This window comes from Orcinus orca, chromosome 2 (genome assembly GCF_937001465.1).
Source record: "Orcinus orca chromosome 2, mOrcOrc1.1, whole genome shotgun sequence".
In the NCBI taxonomy this organism is placed as follows: Eukaryota; Metazoa; Chordata; class Mammalia; order Artiodactyla; family Delphinidae; genus Orcinus; species Orcinus orca.
In genome coordinates, this window is record NC_064560.1 from 82,765,991 (window position 1) to 82,785,614 (window position 19,624).

A 19,624-nucleotide genomic window follows, 5' to 3' on the forward strand; every position below is an offset into this window, starting at 1 on the left:
GCCTGGACAGAGGTTTGTCAATTTTGTTCACCCTTTCAAAGAACGAGCTCTTGGTTTTGTTGGTTTTTTCCTATCGTTTTTTTAATCTCTATTTTATTTATTTCCTCCCTGATCTTAATTCTTTGCTTCCTTCTGCCAATTTTAGGTTTTGTTTGTTCTTCTTTTTCTAATTCTTTTAGGTGGTAGGTTAGGTTGTTTACTTGAGATTTTTCTTGTTTTTTGAGGCAGGCCTGTATCACTATGAATTCCCTCTAACAACTGCTTTTGCTGGATTCCATACATTTTGTATGGTTGCTTTCATATTCGTTTGTGTAAGAGACTATTTCTACTCTTTGGAAATACACACTGAAGTATTTACAGGTCATGATCTTACTGTCAAATAGTTCAGAAAAAAATTGTGTACATATGTGTACACATACACACACACTGTATTATTTTTAATTTTCAAATTTTTGTAAGTTTGAAATTATTTCCAAATAAAAAGTTAATTAAAAAAAAGGAATAGAAGTCTTTGTTGCAACAGTAAGCTACAGACTAGTGGATCCCTATAACTGGGTCTGAATTCTTGCAGGCAGCATGAATCCATAAACATGCCAGATTGTTCCATATAAATAAATGTTCAGTAATCTTCCATATGTACGTGTCAACTGCTATGAATGATAATATAAAAATGTATTTAAAAGTATAACTAAATTCATACCATCTCTGAGGTATTAGATATTTTCTTAAAAAAGTGATAATAAAAGTAAAATTATTTTGTGAAATAACAAAATTTGCCTTTAAGTGTCCCCTTACGTGAAATAAGGAACTTCTTACTATTCATCATCGGAGAGAACTATGATGATGCTTTCCATAGCTGTAACAAAATGGCAACAAAATACAACATAGGATCTTCAAATAATATAAAGTTAAAAGGAATAAGAATGAAAAAAAATCAAGCTTTAAAAGATTCAGGAGGTTTTGGTGGTAAGACAACACAGACCCAAATTTAATAAAGATAACTAAAAGTACTTTGTTCAGCTTTAAACACTAAGAAACATTGCATTATTACTAAACATTGCATTATTACTAGACACGGTTTTAACAGCAAACAACAAAATATGGAGGAAGGAGAAGAGACATTTTGGATGTCTTCAAATGCCAACAGTAGGATCTGGCTGCCAAGAATCTAATGCAATATTATGTAGCACTAATTAAAATATTATTTAGGAAGATAATAATCCAACTCTGTACTAGTCAGAGCACACATGAAGTAATGTGCTCAATTCTAAACCTCAGGACTCCTGCTTATGGCCCTGAGAATAGTTTGTATCAGACTAACCCCCCTCTTGCAGAGAAAAACTGTGAAACCTGGTGAAAATAAAGGCAGCAACTGTTTAAATACATTGGAGATCAACCAAGATAGTGGACACTTGAGAAGCCAGAATTCTGTTGGGGAGGGAAGCACAATGAAAAGAGCCCACCATACACCTCTACTTCTTCCCTTGGGACATATGCAAATCTCCCACAAGGGAAATAAAAGCCCCTCAGAAAGCAGCCACTTTAGATAGAAACCTGCAGTCTTATTAGTGGAGGGAACAAACAAGACAGTATTTATGGCTGCAACATTAGCTGGAAGGTGAGGAAAATATTCCAGAGGGACAACCAAAAACTCTGCATACATATTCTGCTCAAAACTCTGGCTGACCACCCCCGGACACACACTGGACATGTGTCAGGTAGCCTCTAAGCCAGCTGGCTAGGCTAAAAGAGAAGAGGATTTGAGGTTTGACTGCAGTCAAATTAATTGCCTGCAAAAACAAAAATGAATATTCTCAACAGAAATATAACAGAATCCATAATCTCTAAACATATTATTCAATCTGCATAATATGATCCCAAAGTACTAGGCCAGTGATTCTTAAAATGTGATCTGCATATTCCTGTAAGTCCCAAGACCCTTTCAGGGGTCTGCAAGGTCAAAAATATTTTCATGGTAATACTAAAGTGTTATTTGTCCTTTTCTCTCTCATTCTATCACAATGCTACAGTGCAGTTCTCCAGTGGTTACATGACTGTTTGAGGAAATCATCTCTCTGATAACTACCAGAAGGTATGCATCTGTATTTCTGTGTTACCTAAAAATGTTTAAAGTAGTAGGTTTTAAGTATAAATATGTATGTTTAGAGAGATTAACTCAGTTTGTTCTCAGTACAGTAGCTTGTGCTCTTATAGTTGTAATTTCTGTAACCTCATTATCATCCAATAAATTGATATTTGGAATCCCAAAGATTTCCCTGTGCCTACAAGGAAATACAAGAAGTACACTTTGTTACCTTATATGGCAATAAAAAATGTTTTGCAATTTTTATATATTTTAAAATTTATCTAAAACTATAATTTTGGATTTTGCTAATATTTATACTAAAATACAGAAGACTCACTTTCCCAACCCACAGCTCCAACATCTACATCAAAAGATGCTGATAAAGATGAAACTGATAACAGAGATCTCTAACTTATGGAAAAGAGGAATCTGTTCTAAAAAATATTGTGTAAAATTAAAAATAAGTGAAAATATGATGAAAGTTATCTTTCTCTTGGCTTCAGAGATGTTAATAATTTATGTTACTGTGTCTTTTGCAACAGAAATGATGGCCATTTTGAAAATAATTCCATTTAGAGAAAAATTAATTGAATGTTTTATTTTTAACACAGATGTGATGAGTTTAAAAGTAAAAAATTGTTTAGCTTTTCAAACCAGGAAGGAAAAAGTCACTGAAGCATCATATGGGTTATCATATTTCATTGGCTAGACAAGCACAGTTGCTAAAAGACTAATAAAGGTGACCTTGCTAAATGCCTGCTAGATGAAAAATCAGTGAAAGAAACTATGGCACTGCCACATTCCAATGATACAGGAACTTGCTGAATAAAAGATTCAACTGTAAACATGAATATTAAGTTAATAAATCATCTGCAAAATTGTACTTTTGCCTAACAAAGAGACAAATCTATATAGTTGGGTTTTGTGTTTTAATTGTATTTGTCCAGTATCAATAACAACTAAATACTGAAGAATTCCTTTATGTGAATGCTTGGCAACAAACAAAAGTGGTACTGAAAAATTCAAAGTATTAAGTAACATTTTTGGATCTCATGGTTTATCCTAGAAAAACTGTATTGACTTTTGCACTGATGATGTAAAAATAACAGTGGGTAAAACTGCTGCCTCAGCATTAAGCAAGACAGTTGCGCCAAACTGTACTAGTTGTCACTGCATTCTTCATGGCCACATACAGTTTAAAAAAAAAAGAAAACCTGGTTTCACTTAACAACGCCCTTGATGAAGTAGTAAAAATTATTAGTTTTATTAAATCTTGACCTTTGAGTACACATCTTTTTAGTATTCTGTGTGACAAATCACGAAGTACGCAAAGTACTTCCATTGCATACAAAAGCACAATGATTGTCTTGAGGAAAATGGCTCGTGTGATGGTTTGAGTAAACCACCCACATTTTCATGGATCACCATTTCCACTTCAAAGAACAACTGATAGATATTTGGAGTTTTGGCAGACATTTTATTGAAAATGAATGAGGTGAGCTTATCAATTCCTAGAAAACAAAGTTTTTGTTGCCATGGACAAAATTTGTGAATTAAGTTGATAATTAGAATTTTTTAAAAACTTGTATCCATGAATATGAACTGTAAAGACGCCTCTAATGAGATGAGTGGTGATATTGATGAAGGTAATGTTTTGATATTGATAAAATGTGTCAACATTTGAAAGATCTACAAAACTCACTAAAGGTTATTTTCTAAATGTTACAGGATAGTGAAAGATCCATTCGAAGTACAATACAGACCAACAGATTTTAATGTAAGGGTATGAAAAGTTCATTGATATGTTTCAGATTCCACACTGCCAATACCCTTTAAGAATTTACTCCTTGCCAAGTTCTGATGTAGTGTAAAAGAAGAATATCTACAATTTTATGAAAAGGCTATTAAAATACTCCTTTCTTTCTATATATCTGTGTGATGCTGGATTTTCTTCATATACTTCAATCAAACCAATATAAAACAACACAGTTAGCAGAAACGAGAATCTAGCAGTTTTCTACTAAGCCAGATATCAAGTCAAAAATGTAAAAAAATACCACTATTCTCATAAAATTTCTTTTGTTTTGGAAGACAGTTATTTTCACTAAAATGTTATTTATATTAAAAGAAATGGCTTTACTGTTGTTATTTTCAAAAGAATAAATATTTTAAAATTTTCTCAGTTTGAATTTCTAATATAAGAAATATCAATAGATATAACCCAAATAAACAAAAGCTCTGAGAGCCCTAAATAAATTTTAAAAGTAAGGATCCCTAAGACAAAAAATTTGAGAACCATTGTACTACAAACATAATGAAACAGGAAAGTGTGAAAATACAATCAAAGGACATCAACCCTGAAATAACCCAGAACTTGGAATTAGTACACAAGGATTTAAAAGCAGCTATTACAAGTATGGTCAAGGATGTAAAGGAAGATACCTGTAATGACTGCACAGATAAGAAATCTCAGCAGAGAAATGAAACTATAAAAAGAACCAAATGAAAATTTAGAACTAAAAAATACAAAATCAGAAATTTCCTAGATGGGTTTAATAGTATATTAGAAATTATAAAAGAGTCAGTAACCTTGAAGATAGACCAATAAAATTATTCAATCTGAAGAACAGAGGCGAAAAAAAACATGAAAAAGAATGAACAGAACTTAAGTAACCTACAGAAGAATATAAAGATATCTAAAATATGTGCAACTGGAGTCCTAGAATAAAAGTAGAGAAAAATAATGTGGCATAGTGTTCTATGTCAACAGGCCAAATCTGGACTGCCATCTGTTTTTGTACATAAAGTTATAATGGAATACAACTCATTCACTTACTTACAAGTCTATGGCTGCTTCTGCTCTACAACAGAAGAGTTAAGTAGTTACAACAGAGACTATGGCCAATTAAACCAAAAATACTTCCTATGTGATTTACAGATAGCTTGCTGTCCCCTGGTCTAGATCTTTTATGTCCTTACTGAAATTTTTCATCTAGTTATTCTATCAATTACTGGGAGAAGGTATTAAACCCTCCAACTATAATTATGGATTTGTTTATTCCTCACTTTAGTTCTGTCAGATTTTGCCTGATGTATTTTGAAATTCTGTTATTGGGCAGTTACACATTCATGATAGTTCTTTCTGATAAATTGATCCTTTTATCATTACATAATGGCCTCTTTATGTTTGGCAGTACCCATTGTCTTGAAGTTTGCTTTATCTGATATTAAAAAAGACAAACCAGATTTCTTATGCTCACTATTTGTATGGTGTATTTTTTTCTATCTAAAATGTATTTCTTTTAGGTAGCATATAGCTGAGTCTTGCTTTTTATACATCTGGTAATCTCTGCTTTTTGACTGGAATATTGAGTTCATTTACACTTTTCTCTCACTGCTTTTAAGAATTTATTTTTATCAGTATTGAAGTGGATGTACATTATGAGTTTTGAATACAATTATATCAACCATAAATATAGACCAAACAATTCTGCTTGTCCATCAGAAAACAATTCTTGATCATGAGATTTCAGGTCTTCGTTTTGTTCTCATTTATAGTAATAAAAGGTGTTTGCTGATCATTAACTGGAGAAAACTGCAAAGTCAGTGAATCTGGAAACTAACATTTATGACATACAGATGGCCAAGAGGCACATGAAAAGATGCTCAACACTGCTAATTATTAGGGAAATGCACATCAAAACTACAATGAGGTATCACCTCATACCAGTCATAATGGCCATCAACAAAAATTCTACAAACAACAAATGTCAGAGAGGGTGTAGAGAAAAGGGAACCTTCCCACACTGTTGGTGGGAATATAAACTGGTACAGTCACTACGGAGAACAGTACGAAGATTCTTTAAAAAACTAAAAATAGAGCTACCATATGATTTAGCAATCCCACTCCTGGGCATATATCCGGAGAAAACCATTATTCAAAAAGATACATGCACCCCAATGTGCAATGCAGCACTATTTACAATAGCCAACACATGGAAGCAACCTAAATGTCCATCGACAGGTGAATGGGTAAAGAAGATGTGGTACATATATACAATGGAATATTACTCAGCCATTAAAAAGAATGAAATAATGCCATTTGCAGCAACATGGATGAAACTGGAGATCATCATACTAAGTGAAGTAAGTCAGAGAAAGACAAATATCATATGATATCGCTTATATGCAGAATCTAAGAAAAAATGATACAAACGTACTTATTTATAAAACGGAAACAGACTCACAGACTTAGAGAACCAACTTATGGTTACCAGGGTAAAAGGGTGGGGGGTATGAACAGACTGGGAGTTTGGGACTGACATGTACACACTGCTATATTTAAAATAGATAACCAAAAAGGACCTACTGTATAGCACAGGAAACCCTGCTCAGTACTCTGCTAATAACCTAAATGGGAAAAGAATTTGAAAAAGAAAAAAGTTTCAATAGGGAATGCAGCAAGGAGATCTGATGTTGGTTAAATTATGGACTCTTTCCAATTAGTTGGCTCTCCCTCCAAAGCAAATGTACTAAAAATAAAATGACTTCCTTTTTGAAAAAAATTTTTTTCTTTTTATCATCCTGTAAACAATTTGACTATTACATGCCTTGTAGTTTCATTCCTGTTTCCTGTTCTTGGGGTTTGTTGAGCTTCTGAGACCTGTGGATTTATAGTTTTCATCAAATTTGGACATTCTACGGTCATTATTTCTTCCAATAGTTTTCCTGATCCAATTACACATACATTAGGCCTCCTAAAGTAGTCCCATAGCTCACCAAGGCTCTGTCCATTTTTTTCCTGTGTTTTCAAAATTTTCTGTGTTTCATTTTGGACAGTTTTTGCTGCCATATCTTCAAGTTCACTAATCTTTATTCTTGTAGTGGCTAATGGCAGGATAAACATTCTTTTCAAGTGCACAAGGTATATTCACCAAGATAGAGCATTTGTTAGGCCATAAAATAAGACTCAATGAATTCTAATACTGAAATATTAAAGAGATGCTCACCAAAATTAAATTTGAAATCAGTAATAGAAAGCTATCTAGGGAAAAAAATCACAAATATATAGAAATTAAACATTCTTAATTTTCTAAATTAGAAAATTTTTTTAACGAATGATGAAAATATATCAAAATTTGTGGGATGCATCTAAAGTACTATTTAGAGGGAAATTTGTGTCTTTAATATTTACATTTAAAAACAAGCAAAATACAAAATTAATGAAGTAAAGTTCTACCTTAAGAGCAAGGTAAACCCAAAGTAATTAGAAGGAAGAAAATTAAGAGCAAAAATCAATAAAAAGAAAACAATGAAAAAAATTAACAAAGCTAAGAGTTGGTTCATTGGTGTAGCTGCTCTGCAAAACAGTGTGGCAGTTCCTCAAAGGTTAAACATAAAGTTACCATATGAAAAGCAATTCCACTCCTCAGTACATATCCAAGAGAAATGAAAACATATGTCCACACAAAAACCTGTACATGAATGTTCCTATCTGCATTATTCATAAGAGCCAAAAAGTAAAAGCAGCCCACACACACACAAACCAATCTTACACAGATTTTTCCTTCAGAAAATATAGCAGGAGGGAATATCTTTCAACTCATTTTATGAAGCTAGCATAATGCCAATACCAAAATTAGACAAAGATATTGGGTGGGGGGATTACAGATTATTTTGATAAAGACAGACCTAAAAATCTTTAAAAAAATATTAGTCAATCAAAACCAGCAATGTATTAAAAGGATAACATATCATGATCAAGTAGGGTTTACCACAGTAACTCAAGGTGGTTTAACATTCAAAAATCAACCAATGTAATTCACCAAATTAACAGAAAAAAGGAAAAAAAAATGATCATTTCAACAGATGCAGAGAAATATTTGACAAAATTCAACAACCATTCACGATAACAACTCTCAGCAAATCGGGAACAGAAGGGAAGTTCCTCATCTTGATACCATTAAAATAAACAGGCAAGCCACAGATTGGGAGAAAATATTTGCAAAACATATATGACAAGTAACATATCTGGAATAGATTTTTTAAAAAACTTCTACAACTCAATAACAAAAAGACAAGCAATTCAATAAAAAAGGTGCCATACATCTGAACAGATACTTTGTAAGGAAGACATCTGAGTGGCCAATAACACAACAGTGTTCATCATCACAGATATCAGGAAAATGCAAATTAAAACCACAATAAAGTACACCACTACACAAGCACCTGAACAGCTAAACTACCAAATGTTGGTGAAAATGAGGAGCAAGTGGAACCCAGATACATAGTTGGTGAAAATATAAAACTGTACAACTACTTTGGGAAGAAATGATCCAGAGGGGTGTCAGAGTCCAAGCAAGGTAGGTAGGGTTACCTATATAGGAGGGCTGAATGTTCAGTGCAGGGTGTGGGAGCCTGAGTGGGGCAAGGAGAGCATTTGTGCAGGTTAGCGTATTGGCAGGGTCCAGGTTTTTTACTGCCAATGAAAGGCATTACAAACAGGGAAAGGGAGAGTCAGAATTGACCTTGGACTGGAATTGGTGATGTCACTGTGAACTCATGGTTTTCAATGTAGATAGACTGATAGTGAAATAGATATAAATGTTTGTATGTGTATATGAATACATATGTGTGTATATCTGCATACATATATACATACCTACACACATTCCCTAGCTTTTTTCACTGAGGGGTCCTGGGAATAGCAACGAGCACAATTAATATCCAGATGTCAGCTTCATACTATTCTTCACTAAAAGGAGCCAGGACTCCCTGGAGAGAAGACTGATGCCAGGGCTGGGATAGGAAAGGTACAAAAGGCCTGGAACATCTTACTCTGCCAGTAAGTAAGAAAGGCCTCAAAGAATTATGGGAACATGTCAAGAAGATACAGAAGCCACCTTGAAGGGGTTCTCACTGGCCAAATGTGGAACAATTTTTACATCAATTAAAATAATAACAACAGATTTTCACCCATTGAATAAAACAGGAACCATAAGTCCTATTATAAAGAAATGAATATTTATTTAACATTCATTTATAAATAAATATAAATAAATAAACTGAAAGTGAGGAGAACTGGAATATTCACATCATTTCAAAGTACCTCCTCATAAAACATTTATTAATTACAAAGGGAAAAATAACTTTACAGTGGAGAGGTTTGACAGATATCAAAGCCTTTAATATATTTAAATTCCTTATGAAAAATTTAACCAAATGGTCAAAGTGAAAATCTAATAAGACACAATGAAACTGTGTACCATCTGATAGTATGAAATACATCCTTTTGCTATATAGGACATTATTGGGACAACTGGCAAAACCTGAACAAGGTCTGATGATTAGATAGTATTAATGTAAATTGATGTTAATCTCCTAAATTTAAAAGTTGTATTGTGGCTTTATAGGACAATGTCCTACATATTTGGAGATGATGGAGAATCATCTCAGCAACTTACTCTCAAATAGTCCACAAAAATAAAGGCTTTTACTCTGTCCTTGAAAGTTTTCTGTAAACTTGAGATCATCTCAAAAAGGCTTTAAAGTCTTAAAGAAAAATACACACACACACAAAAATAAATATGTACACATATATATACATGTCAAACTCTAACTCAGAGTTAATGAATCAGAATCTCTGGGGCTTACATGATTTATGTTAAAGAAAGTCTTCAAAGCCTTTAATGTATTTAAATTCCTTATGAAAAATTTTCAATAATCCTATATTCATGACAGTAATGTTGAAGAAAGCTGACTGTATGGCATTTATTTACAATACAGGTAAGGATGCCACTGGTCATTCCCTGTCATTCTGCTATCCTACTTAATAACAAGTGTGTTGTTACTGAAAAGTCAATGTAAATAAAAGTTTGTCTCCCACCATACTTCCTTGTAGAAGTATTATTGATTAGGAAGGTTGTGGGTCTGATTTTTTGTAAATAAATTCAAGCCTAAAGATTATCTATTCATGTAAACTAGGACAAACAAGATTTCTACCAAAAAAATACCTATGTGCCACAGCTCATTAAATGCTAGGGAAGGCTTGAGCTTACTTGCTCAATAAATGCTCTCACAGCCTGACTAATGCAGTATCACAAGCAAATGGGTCACATGGTTTTGTGACTTTGTTTATTGAGTAACTATTTTACATTCTGAGATCTTATCTGACTTCAAATAAGCTGAATAACACAAAAAGCATTAACCATCAATACGTTAGATCTTATAAAAATTAAAAATTTCTGCTCTTCAAAAGAAAGTGAATAAAGAAGCAATAAAAAGACAAAGAACCCAATTTTAAAATGGGCAAAAGACTGAACACTCTTCAAAACAAACTTCAAAAGCAAGACAAATTTTTTGCCTATTTTGAAACTTTGAATGAACCTCTGATGGAACAGGGCACTGAGATATGAGATTTTTAAAAACAGATATGACTTAATATCCTGTTTTGAAATACATTAAAAAAATTTTGAAATATATAAAAAAATTCATTTTCCTCCACACAATAAAGACTTAAACTGGCTGAGAATTGTATTCACTGAAAACCTGAATCATCTAAGAAATGTGAACAATCATTAGATATTGTTAGTGATTCAACTTTGAAACCAAAGTATTCCTTTTGTAAGTTTTGGATAGTTTTAACTGAATAGTCTAGTATCACTTACCCATATGGATAAGAATTTTCTGAATTTCATGCAACTAGACATAATACAGAAATAAACTAGGTGTTCAGGAAGATATAAGACCACAGTTGTCACTCACGGCTCCCAATTTTGAGATTCTGTGTTCATTAATATAGATTCATCAGTTTTACTGATAGATTTTATAATATATAGGCTTTATGGTAAATAAATGTTAACGTGAACTTGTAAAATCCATTTAATAATAAAATGCTGCTTCTATCAATTTTATATTTAGTGTTGTGACATAAATTTGACAAACTATTCCACTGCTTTAAAAAATGTGAAAAACAATGCTGGATTTAAGAACTGCTCTGTGTTTTACTGAGGCCAAGAAATCCACAGACCTGTGAGAAGGACACATTCACCATGGTAATGGCTAACTGCTTAGGTACATTGAATAGGGCACCAATCACAGGGATGATTGTTCCACAAATATATACAGTTCTTATCCCCATAGAATTCTGCATGGCATATTTTATTGCGATACTTACCGGTGCTACTATTTTTCCTGTCTGTCCAACTTGCATGTCATTGGGAACAAAGCCAGCATCAACAGCAGCACGAGACGCACCAACTAAGGAAAAAATATTTGTCATTTTTTTAAGCTCTATTATTCAACTAGTTGGAATATTCACTGATAACAGTAAAAAAAAAAAAAAAGATTGATATAGTACATACATAAAACATACATTATAACCTGTTTGGGACGTCATTATATAATGCTCCTTTACACTGTAACTTCACAGCTTTTAAAGAAAGGTATTATAATCTTTACCCCTAGGACCAGATAAAGAAAAGAGTTACATACAACACAAGATAAAGGCTTAACCAGTATTTTCTATCTAAAAATAAAAATGAGAATTTAACTAGCCTTCTATCCTCATTCAGCAGGAGTCAAAAGGGGCCCTGTACTTGGAGAAAAGGTACCCCACTCCCAGCAGGGGTCAACAATGAGCCTCAGGTCCTCTTCATCTCCATCTAGAGAGGACAAAAAGGGGGAGCCCTAGTGAATACTCCTCACTACCTCTTAACACTCACAGACTCACCTCCACTACCTATCATGAGTCAGTCAGGACTGATCACATTCTGCCCTTCACTTACATTAGTCACTGCAACAAGCCCCAGACTCAAAGGTTATCCTTCATAACCCATACACTGATCCCCACAATGCCCTGCATGCTCCCCAATCTGCACCTTCTCCCATGGCTCCCCAATTCCTGAAATCTTACACTATGATTTCTGGAATTCACAGCCTGATACCAGCAAACCACAAGTCTCTGTATCTTCCACCTATCTGTCTAAATGTTCCCTGAGGACAAGGATTCCCCTGCAGCCCTCTCCAGCAGATGTTGCTTTGCCTGCCACCATCTTCATACCACTGGGCCTAGAGGTGGTACACCAGGCCCTCACTGCCACTCTCAGAAAGTTTCCCCTCCTCCCTCCTTAAAACCCTTCAGCTTCGAATCTCATGTCATCAGATCATGTCACCCATATATTGCTGTGTCATCTATCAACCAGCAGGTCAATCCCCTTCATTCCTCAATGATTTTTAGCTTCTGGGTCTTTGTCACTTTCTCCAATACTAGTCTTAATTCTTGAAGACTTTGACACCCTGGCTTCTCAGTTCCTTGAGCAACTCTCCTCCAGTCATCTTGTCCTTCACTCTGCCCATGGTCATATCCCCAACCAGCCCATTAGCAACATCCCTCAATAATCTTGATTTCCAAAGTCTCTCTGTGACCTCCCCTTTCTAGCTGACTATTTTTAGTACCCTACTCCAACAACCCTCTGACCACACTGGGATCCACAATTCTATTCATTGTCCCTCTCTCCCCTCATGTTCTCTCTTCTTTCTTTACCCAGCTTAATTTCTATGATCGGAGACTCTAATCACTCCTCTGCATATGTCTTTAATTTCTTTGCCCTTCTCTTGTACCATCACACTCAAGTGGAAATCCTCCATCTCTGGTTACTGATTAAGCAATCTTTCCACCTTTTCCATACCTGTCCTACTATAGTTCTGCATGGCTGGAGAAAAACACCAATACTCAGCCATGTTAACTGGGTTTTCCTTTAAATAAATAGGCCTTAATTCTCTCCATCTTTCTTAAACTATCGATATAATTTCATATCTTTCCTTCTCTCTTCAAACTTCCAATACTCTTTAAGATTCTGCCTATTTCACTGAAAAAGTTGAAACAATCAGAAGAGAGTTTCCACATGCTCCAACTAACACATTCACCCATCAACCTGCAGCTGTGTTCATATTCTCTCTCGTCTACTCAAGAACATCCCTCCAGTAACTCTCCTGTCTATCTCGTGTATGATTAATCTCTCCCTCTTAACTGAAGCACTCCTATCAGCATGTATGTATGCTATTATTTGTCCAATCTTTAAAAAGTCCCTCTGTTCGTCCCACTCCCCCTCTAGCTACTGTCTATTTCTCTGCTCTCCCATATAGTTAAAAGCCTCTAAAGAGTTGTTTGCATTCACTGTCTCCAATGCCAGGCCTCCCATTCTATTTCTAAAAACTTTTTTATTAAGATATAACACACATACAGAAAAGCACACAAATCACAAACGTGCTACTGCTCAATGCCTGATCATAAAGTGAACACAACCAGGTAACTACTACCTAGGACCATTCTTTTAAACCCACTCCAATCAGGTTTTCGCCCCCACTACCCACCACCCCCATTACTAAAACTGCTCAAAGTCACCAATGACTTCTAAGTGGCTGAATCAATTAGTCACCTTTCAGTCCTCACCTTCCTTGACCTTCCGTCCTTGCAGCATTTGACATAGGTCATCACTCTTTCCCTTACTGAAACACTTCATTTGGATTCCAAAACATCATACTCTCTATCCTGATTTTCCTGCCTTACTTACCCATTCCTTTTGGTCTTCGTTCTCCCCTTCTCCCCTACCTCTTAATCTTGCAGAGTCTAAGGCTTAGTCCTGGGACCTCTTCTATATCTACACTCAGTTAGTTCCCTTGGTGAGTTCATCTGGTCTCATGGCTTCAAATGCCAAATAAACGCAATTGATTTCCAAATTTCTATCTCCAGCCCAAACTTTTGAACTCCACATTCCTATACCAATTGCTTAATTGACATCTCTATTAGGATGTCTATTATTAGACATCTCAAAACTTAGTACAGTCATTCTTCAGTATCCGCAGGGGACTGGTTTCAGGAACCCCGCCCCACAAAGATACTGAAATCCAAGGATGCTCAAATCCCTTATGTACAATAAAATGGCATATATTTGCATATAACCTACGTATACAGGCATACCTCAGAGATATCGCTGGTTCGGTTCCAAACCACCATAGTAAAGCAAGTTACATGGATTTTTTTGCATATAAAGGTTATGTTTATACTATACTGTAGTCTATTAAATGTGCAATAGCATTATGTCTAACAAAATAATGTACGTACCTTAATTTAAAAATACTTTATTGCTAAAAAATGTTAATCATCATCTGAGCCTTCAGCAAGTCACAGTCTTTTTGCAATAGTAACATCAAAGGTCACTGATCACATATCGTAACAAATATAACAGTAATGAAAAAGTTTGAAATATTGCGAGAATTACCAAAATATGACACAAGAGACATTAAGTGATCAAATGCTGTTGGGAAAATGGCACCAACAGGCTTGCTCAAAGCAGGGTTGCCACAAACCTTCAATTTGTAAAAAATGTAATATCTGCGAAGTGCAATGCCTATACTTTAAATCATCTCTAAATTACTTATAATACTGAATAATGTAAATGCTATGTAAATAATTATAAATACAATGTAAATGTTATATAAACAGCTGCCAGTGCAAGGCAAATTCATATTGTTTTTTTGGAACTTTCTGGAATTTCTTCCCCCCAAATATTTTTTTTTTTTTTTTTTGCGGTACGTGGGCCTCTCACTGTTGTGGCCTCTCCCATTGCGGAGCACAGGCTCCGGACGCGCAGGCTCAGCGGCCATGGCTCACGGGCCTAGCCGCTCCGCGGCATGTGGGATCCTCCCGAACCAGGGCACGAACCCGTGTCCCCTGCATCGGCAGGCGGACTCTTAACCACTGCGCCACCAGGGAAGCCCCCGCCTCGAATATTTCTGATCCATGGTTGGCTGAATCCATGGATGCAGAACCTGCACATATGGTGGCCTGAATGCATGCCCAAAACTGAACTGCTGGTCTATCCTTGGAAACTGTGCCACCTGGGGTATTCCCCATCTCAGCTAATGGCAACTCCATCCTACCAGCTGCCAGATAAAAACTTTTCCTCATAATCTATATTCAGTCTATCAGGAGATCCCAATGGTTCTACCTTCAAATATATATCCCAAAACTCTTTTTCCCCACATCTACAGCTACTAACCCGGTCCAAACCATGAGCATCTCTCACTGAATGATTGAAACAGTCTTCTAATTGATCTCCCTGTTACTGGACTTATCACCCTATAGTCTATTCTCAAAACTGTAGCCAGACTGATGCTTTTAATATGTGTCAGATCATGCAACTCTTTTGCTCAATGGTTCCCAATTTTACTCAGAGAAAACCAATCTCCTTACGAAGGCCTACAAGCCCTATGTGATCTGGTCTATTACTTCCAATCTTATCTCTTAACCACTCTCCCTTTCTGCACTTTTCATTCCAGCCACACTGGCCTCCTTGTTATTCATCACGGAGGCCAGACACCTTCCTGCCTTAGCAAAAAGCCCTTTGCACTTTACTGGTCCCTCTACCTGAAACACTCTCTCTCAGATTTCCTCATGACTTGCTTCCTTACCTTCTTCAAACCTTTATTCGGATGTCTCCTCATTAAGGCATACTCTGACCAGCTTATTTAAACCTGCAATCCTCCCCCTCCAATCCTCCTCCTTCTCCTTTTCCTGTTCTATTATTTTCATAGCATTTACTACCCTCTAACACACTATATTATTTACTAATTTATTGTGTTTACTGTCTGTAGTAGGCAGAAAAATGGCCTCTCCAAAGATATAGTCACTTTCTAATACCCAGAACCTGTGAATATTACCTGTATGACAGCAGATAGGATAAAAAATTAAGGATCTTGGGAGAAGGCACTTATCCTGAATTATCTAGGTGGGTTCTAAATGTCATCACAGTATCCTTGTAAGAAGGACACAGAAGGAGATATGAAACAGATACAGAGAGAAGAAAGTAATATGAGGACAGAGGCAGAAACTAGAGTGATGCGGCCATAAGCCCAGGGATGCCAAGGCAGCCTCTGGTAACTGGAAACAAACAGATTCACCCCCAGAGGGAGTGTGGCTCTGCCAACACCTTGATGTCAACACACCTGTGGCCTCTAGAGCTGTGAGAGAATAATTTCGCTTATTTTGTTCATTGCTTTCGCTTAGCTCCTAAAATAGTGCCTGCCAAATGGCGGACACTTGATAAATATTTGTTCAGTGAATGAATGCATGAATGAAATATCCTCAGTCAAATACCACCATCTGATTATAAAGAGTCGATATCCTGCCTTTATTCAGACAAAACCATAACTGTTTCTATGGGTACACATATTAGGTAATAAAGAAGCACAGGAAAAGCTTAGAAAGTTATACACAAAACTCTCAAAAGGGGGAGAACAAAACAGATATTTTTATAAAAAGAAGAACATATTCATGTAATGGTTGTATAATTAAAAACTAAAATATTTTTAGTTTTCTTATTTTTCAAAAAACATCATTCCATTCTCAATATACTTTTAATAACAAGATGTCTCTTCCCTATAAATTTAAAAAATAATGTTAAATGTTAGTTTCTACTTGTATGAGAGATTTATGTTAGACCACCAATAAAGGGAAAAATAAGGCATTCCTGAATCTGAAGTAGGCGATGAAGCTCACATTTAATTTTTTTTAATGGAAAAAACTACTAAAATGTGGCAAATGTTAAGTGTGTCATATAAATAATAAAAAAGAACATAGACAACCTCTCTCCACTGAACGCTACACCATTTACTTGGAGACTAAGAAAAACTGTTTCAGAGAGAAAAGTTGAAAACCAGAGAAAGCAAAAAATCTGCAGCTTTGAATGACTTATATACAAAAGAAACAATGAAGAAAAAATATTTCCAACGAAATGGGAACATTTTTCTACTAAGGAAAGTAACTTTACCTGCAGCGTGTAGTTGATCTGCCAAATCGTACAACAATTTAAAGTTCTCTCCACTCTTCAAACCCCGACCTCATTTAAAAAGATGAAAAAAAAAATTGAGCAAATATAAACTCCATTCCATAAAAATTTTGAACTTCGTATACATGAATGAATCTTCATATTACACAACTACCATCTCCTCTATAAAGCCTTTCCTGAGTTCTCCCATGATACTCCTGTACTTCTCCTATAAAGCATTCAACACTACTGTAATTAACTAACTGGTTAACTAATGGTATAATCAGTCTTTAAAATCAGTCTTCCCCACTAGAAGAAAAACTCTTTCAATACAAGATCCTTACCTATCTTGGTCACTGCTATATTTAGCAATACTTAGCTGAACAACTGAAAGAAGTTATTTTCATGGAAGTCATTCCACTAGACTTTCAACTCCTTAACAGCAAGAACAATCTGCCTTTTCCTCTTTGTTTCTTCAGCACTTTGCAATGGGCCTGGCAGAGAACATATACCCAATAAACATTTCTTAAAAAAATAAGTGAATAAACTAGTCAGATATACCTTTTTTGAAATATTAAATAATTATTTCCTCTCAATGCCACTTGCAACAGGAGGCTGTATGGAAGCTTAATTATTTCATTTGATGTTTAGTTTGGGAAGATTTTTAAATCACAGCAGTTATTTTTTTAAAAAGCCAGCAGGCTATAAAATGTGGGCCTTTTTGTTTGTTTCTTGGTCTTTTTTTTTTTTTTTAAGTAAGAAACATGACATACAAAAAGAAGCAAGTCTTGTGCAATATTAACAGCTTTGATACTAAATGTGAAAAAACTTTCAAAGAGTTATCCATAGAGACCTGGACTGCACTGGAGGTCTTTCAAAGAAGAGTGAAGGGTGGGAATCACACAACACAGCGAGACCTGGACTGCACTGGAGGTCTTTCAAAGTAGAGTGAAAGGTGGGAATCACACAACACAGCCCTGAGATTCCAACCAGTTCTTTCTGTGATTTCAGAAGTCAACCATACTCTTCTGAATAACACAGAAGTCAGTCAAAAAGACAAAGCTATGGAGTTGAGAGATTTGTACCATGCTCCCCCTGGTGCCAATGACACAGATTTGCAACAGAAAGTCCAAACTGTGTATTAAACTCATGATTTCATTTTCCTAATCGGTAAAATGGGACTAATATTTGCAACTTACCTACTTCTTACATTTGAAAAAACACCTGTGCTCCTCTAAAATGAGTACTAATAAAAGCAAAGTATTTTAAGTTTACATCATTTTTTAAAATTAATAAATTACAATATTCCACTTACCACCAGATACCACCACTTTGGCACCTGTTAGCTCTGGTCGATCGCTTTTTGTTAATTTCTGGTCAAGCCATTCTGATATCCCCACTGGGGAAGCACTTGATGCTGCATATATTGATACATATAACAAAACATAGAGCATGAATTCAAGTTCTACAGTAAAAAATAATTTTTTCAGAGAAATACACAAAGAATTAATTCCAGGAAATTTAACTTTGTTAGTTACTGTGAATTTTTTATGCCACTAATTTCATTCTCTCTGATTTTATGAAAGACAACTAGATTCCAGCCTTCACCTCATTAGCTCATTGAGAAGTCATTTAACTCTCTGAGTCTAGCTATAAAACTAGAATAAGCCTCTCTCTATGGGGTTCAACAAGATACTGTATATGTTAAAGTATAACACCTTCCATAAGTTTACTATTATTACATTATTCCATTATATTGAATCTCTATTATAACAGGCAACAGTGAGAGGGGAGTAAAAAATCTTTACATCAACATAATGGATTAATCTTAATGCCCCCCCTACCCTTTTGATGTACACCAAAGCAAATATCCGAGGACCAAAAATGATATAAATATTTCTTATTTTTGTATAAACTTGGGAATAATATTTAGACTGAGGTCTCAAACACTCTGCATTAGAAATTTAACTAGAAGCCTTCTCTTATTCTAACATAATCTCTGAGCTAAAAACTAAAAAACTGAAATAAATACAAACAAATTCAAAGGAACACTCACCCTTTTCTGAGCTGGCACTACCTCCACTTGTTGCTGCAGCTTCAAAAGATGTTCCTCGGACAGAAAACACCTTCACTTTCTCATCACACTTCACTGTACATAAAGCATTTCCTGTAATACACATTTATTTTTAAAAAACCACCATGAAAGGCAAAAAACCTCCCAAATATTCCTTTGAGGTTCAGAATTTACTTCACAAAGAGAAGGAAGAAATAACTGTAGACCAGTTACTTGTTTTCTACCTTTACTAAGTATAGGATAAAGGACTACACACAGTGGCTACATATCAGTGGCTCTCTGTATAACCTTGGATGTCTTTAAAAATAGAACAAGTGCTGACCTGCGTGGAAGAAACAAACTGGAAAAGGCAGTCACACTAATCAGGTACACTCTTCCTAAAAGGAATATAAACAAAAGCTTCCTTCTCCAAAAACAACATAATCAGTAACTCAACAACACGAGCTGCAACAACTTACTAAGAACGAAGCTACTATGCCTTGCTAAGGGAGGAAAATAAGTGAAAACATGATCAGGCATAAAGGACAGGAAGTGTGATGCATCAAGACTTTTAAAGGATTTGAAACATTTCTTATGGATTAGCAATCACATTAAGAGTGACCTAAACTATGACCAAATATTTTCCTTTAAACACTA

At 35.2% G+C, this 19,624-nt stretch overlaps 1 protein-coding gene across 1 annotated transcript in view; it reads right to left on the reverse strand.

Annotated features, from left to right (window-relative positions):
• ETFA (electron transfer flavoprotein subunit alpha) overlaps positions 1-19,624 on the reverse strand; it is an 85,483-nt gene that overhangs the window by 44,304 nt on the left and 21,555 nt on the right. The window contains exons 6-9 of the mRNA XM_004276349.4: positions 18,971-19,081; positions 18,230-18,331; positions 16,918-16,986; positions 11,262-11,344 (exon numbers count right to left, since the gene is read on the reverse strand). Coding sequence (XP_004276397.1) covers positions 11,262-11,344; positions 16,918-16,986; positions 18,230-18,331; positions 18,971-19,081 — 365 coding nt within the window. The remainder of the gene's footprint in view (positions 1-11,261; positions 11,345-16,917; positions 16,987-18,229; positions 18,332-18,970; positions 19,082-19,624) is intronic.